Source organism: Frankliniella occidentalis, unplaced genomic scaffold (genome assembly GCF_000697945.3).
Source record: "Frankliniella occidentalis isolate FOCC.00 unplaced genomic scaffold, Focc_3.1 Scaffold1, whole genome shotgun sequence".
Classification (NCBI taxonomy): domain Eukaryota; kingdom Metazoa; phylum Arthropoda; class Insecta; order Thysanoptera; family Thripidae; genus Frankliniella; species Frankliniella occidentalis.
This window is the reverse complement of record NW_026267131.1, coordinates 11,333-15,302: the sequence shown is the minus strand read 5'-3', so window position 1 is coordinate 15,302 and position 3,970 is coordinate 11,333. Positions and strand designations below refer to the sequence as shown.

Genomic DNA, 3,970 nt, shown 5'->3' with positions numbered 1-3,970 from the left:
ATTTGGCCCCCCTTGCCCCCCACTTCCGCGGTCCCTGTGTATGTTGGCAACTTTCGTTACACGCCCCCTCCTCCGCCCCCTTGATACGCCCCTGTGGAGTGGGCGTCAGCGACACACGCCGACCCCGTTGGTAAAACACATGGCATGGTGTATAAAAAGCAGCTAAAAACGAACGCGGATATGGCAGCGCGGCGTAGATAGGAGTTTCAGAACTACAGAGACACTTGTCCATCTACGTCCAGACTTCATACATAGTTGTCTGTTTCGGGCGGAGCCGGCGGGGCGAATTTTCGGTGGCCGTATGCATGTCTCCCTCCTGAACCTAGTACAACAACCAACTTGCAAAATCGCGTGCCGTCCGTTGGTAAAAACTAGGTCTTTTGTAAAGTTGGCTAAAGTACGCACGCGGCCAATGTAGCACGGCATGTACTCAGGGCGTTGTGCAAGAACACCAACGTCACCGACGACGAGGCAAAACACATTACGACGTAGAATAATACAAGCCAGACGGTCTGGCTTGTTGGTGTTCTGGCCTAGACCAGAGCACCACGCGGCTCTGTTAGTGGACTGTGCGGCGATGTGTAAATAAAAAATTCCTGTCACAAGCGATAAAAACAAAAACAATCTCACCGATTTGTGTGATGCTTCGTCTCATTCTAGTCGTCACTGCTGGGATCGCACACGGGCAGGGCACAAAACAGCACACGGGAAGTACAGGCACTCTGGGTTCATCAACAGACACGGCTACAGTCACACGGACAGGGGTAAGTAACCCTGGATCCGGGGCCCGGCAGGTGCGGCGGTGCGGCTGCGGGATCGGAACTGAAGCTGCAGCGGAGCCGCGCGGCCCGGCTGGGAACGGGAGTGCGCTCGTGGCGCGCTCGGCGTTGCCCGGTCGCACTGGCGTGCGTCGGCTGCTCTGCAGGGGGAATAGGATATTCCACCAATAAAACCGGATCTAAAGAAGACCAGTAGTTCTAATGCTTCCTCCTGAACTGTTTCCCCCTTGGTGCTGATAAGCTATTTCAGAGAACTGGGAAAGAAGAACAGCACGAATAACAAGGGGGACCGCGATTCGTCGTCGCTCAGGTAGAGGGGGAGACCGGGCGACGAATCGCGGGCCGCTTTGTTATCCGTGCTGTTCTTCTTTCCCAGTTCTCTGAAATAGCTTATTGGCCGACGCGGACGAAGTTCTCGGACCCGACACTCGGGTTCGGCCGCCCTTACGGCCAGTTCAAGAACTTCGTCGACGCCAGCCAATCAAGGAAAGGGTCCAGGAAGAAATGTTGTTCTTCTTTGGACCCGGTTTGCGTCAGATGAATTACCCTATTGACTCTTGCCGGGGGAAGATCCCTGCAGTGGTAACGCATAACTGAGTTACAGTCCTGAACCCACTGAGAATGCCAAAATATTTTAAAATACCACAGACCACCCACTGAGGGCAAATTTTGCTTCATCTGCGAGCGATCATATCGACACTATTGCCGCATCATTCTGTAGTGTGACGCGCTCACCGATTGCAGGAAAGAGTTCGACACCTACTAGAAGCGACTCCCTCGCCTCACCAGACCACCCAGAGCTGCAGGAGCTTCTGAGGCCCGTCGTGCTGCTGTACTGCTGGGAGAACAACGTCCACTTGCAGCGCGTCGTCGGGATCTTGATCGAAATCATGCATGATTCCGGGCTAGAGGTGGGTATTAAAGATTGGACGCTCGTTACTCAACAAATCCCCACACGAGGCAAACCCGACTTCCCTCGCTTGGTTGTGTGAACGGCTTAGAGAACGCCATCCCCAAGTAACAGACTCTCAACAGTCACGTTTATGTTACTTATGACCTAAAAGTGTCAATATTACGTCACTTTGACGTCAAAATTACGTCAAATATCGCTATTTTAAACACGTCAACGTGAGGAAATGGTCCTGACGTCAGTATACTTTAACTTGACGTGTTTCAGACGAATCTCTGTTACTTGGGTCTTTGCTGATATTTCCTCGTTGCTTGTTGGCACAGGTTACAGACCCGTACGCAGATTCTTCCCTATTGGATAACGTTCATCGCGCTGCCGAAAATGTGCTTCGCGACAACAACCACTGGCTCGTCGTCACAACGCGCAGGTCTCGGGAAATATGCAGGAACGCTCGGGACAATATTCAGTTGGAAAACGCATACGAACAGTTCCATGCCACAGTGTTCGAGCTAATGAGGACAAACCCTGGCCAAATGAGAGGAAAGCAAATTTTCACATTGATGTAAGTTTTTTGAAACAAAATTTATTACATTCAATTTACCTCTATCTCCTACCAATTCTGAATTACACCGATTTGTTCCAGAATACAACAAAATGTGGACATTCCACTCTCCTTGACAAGAACTTGCAACGATGATTTAGCCGAAGATTTAGTAAGAGGCATTCCCGGGTAAGTTTCTAGGGCAAATGCTCGATTAAGGTCGTTTGTAACAGAGTCACATGAACTATACATAATACTTACTTTTTACAGAGTGGTCGAAAGCGACAATTGGACGACACTTTTCGCCCGTTTAAGACGCCACATAGCAAAATGTAAGTATCATTTTTGCTGATTAAACCATACAGGGTGGCGCATAGTCCCCGTACTTTGTTTTGGTACGCCACGACTATAGGCAAATTCGCCTGCATGTGGTGCAGTATCACCTACGAACTACATGGCCTATGGGACTCCCTGTATTCTGTGCCTCTAAAACCGGTCCTTAATTTAAGTAGTGCTTTTCATGTTATTTTTCAGACAATGAAGATGACCTCAAGACACCTGATCTCACACTTGTACCTGCCAATTAAATTATTTCTTTTTTATAAAAGTCGAATGGGCCTTATCTGTTGATTGGCCGGCCTCACGTAGGTCCGCAGTGAGCGGCGGGCGCCTGTGGCGTAGGCCGGCCGCTGCCAGACCGCGGTGGCCGTTGGGTCGCCTACCCAGCCGGCGCGCGGCCTGGGCCTGATCGAGTCCCGCCCGACTCGCCCGAGTCGTCCATCCCTCGCCCCCCGACCCCTGCCGACGACGCACTCGAGGGCGAAGCAGAGGGCGGCCGAGGCACAGCCGACGAGGAGCGCGCCGAACACGAAGCCGATGCTGTCGAGGCCGAGGTCGTGGTTGTCCTCATCTCCGTCGGCGGCGTCCTCGTCCTCGACGTGCTTCAGCAGGCGGACGGCTCGCTCCCAGTGCAGGATCAGGCCGGACTGCATGGCCAACAGCACGTGCTGGTTGACGATCTCGAGCAGCGGGTGGCCGCGCCTGCGGGGTGAGAACCGCACGGAAAAGAGGATTAGTTATATATCTAAACCAATAGCTAAATACTGGATGACTACTTATTTAGCTATGTCACCAAAAACATTTGCTATCTATAGTTGAACATTTAGCTGTGTGCGGTGTAGCTGAAAATTTCGCTAATGAGCTAAATATTTCGCCAGTGAGCCAAAAATTTATGCGTATCTACAAATTTAGCTGCACATCAAAATTAGCTAAAGAAATAGTTATTACGTTTCTATAGCTGTTGGTTTAGTTTTACAGCCAATAATTTATTCCCGGTGAGGCGCTCGGTAAAAACGCTCACCTGAAGAGCATCATGTTGTAGTACGCGATGACGGTCTCGTCCGTGGGGATGAGGTCGACGCTCGCCCCGGCGAAGCGGACGTAGTTGTCGCTGATGGCGATGGCGTGCCTGTTGCGGTAGCGGCGCCGCATGAGCGCCACGCAGGCCGGCGGGTCGGCGCACGCCCTGCCCTCGCGCAGCACGGCGCGCACGCTGGCCCCGGGGTCGGCCTCCCCGCCGTAAAGCCGCGTGATGGTCATCTTGGTGGCGGCGAGCGGCAGCCCACTGGCGACCTAAGACAGGAGTGCACTCTTATTACCACCAAACACGGGCGTGCAGCCGCGCTGGCCGCCCCGGCGGGATGGCCTACGCACAGGCGTGCAGGCGCGCTGGCCGCCCCG

The 3,970-nt window shown here is 52.9% G+C and overlaps 2 protein-coding genes across 2 annotated transcripts in view; one reads left to right on the top strand and one right to left on the bottom strand.

Annotated features, from left to right (window-relative positions):
* LOC113216971 (uncharacterized) overlaps positions 1–2,843 on the top strand; it is an 8,282-nt gene extending 5,439 nt beyond the window's left edge. The window contains exons 10-14 of the mRNA XM_052277335.1: positions 1,524–1,690; positions 2,013–2,251; positions 2,333–2,419; positions 2,501–2,562; positions 2,765–2,843. Coding sequence (XP_052133295.1) covers positions 1,524–1,690; positions 2,013–2,251; positions 2,333–2,419; positions 2,501–2,562; positions 2,765–2,817 — 608 coding nt within the window. The 3' untranslated portion in view covers positions 2,818–2,843. The remainder of the gene's footprint in view (positions 1–1,523; positions 1,691–2,012; positions 2,252–2,332; positions 2,420–2,500; positions 2,563–2,764) is intronic.
* LOC127752330 (uncharacterized) lies at positions 2,830–3,964 on the bottom strand. Its single transcript, XM_052277342.1, has 2 exons — positions 3,591–3,964; positions 2,830–3,271 (listed from the first exon to the last, which is right to left on the bottom strand). Exons 1-2 carry the CDS (start codon positions 3,827–3,829, stop codon positions 2,830–2,832), a joined length of 681 nt encoding a protein of 226 aa, XP_052133302.1. The 5' UTR covers positions 3,830–3,964.
* Positions 3,965–3,970: the final 6 nt, after the last annotated feature.

Excerpts from the sequence above, each read along its gene's own strand:
- LOC127752330 (XM_052277342.1), bottom strand. The coding sequence starts at position 3,829 with ATGACCATCACGCGGCTTTACGGCGGGGAGGCCGACCCCGGGGCCAGC. Across the intron at positions 3,272-3,590 it reads TACAACATGATGCTCTTCAG|GCGCGGCCACCCGCTGCTCG; the intron begins GTGAGCGTTTTT and ends CTCACCCCGCAG.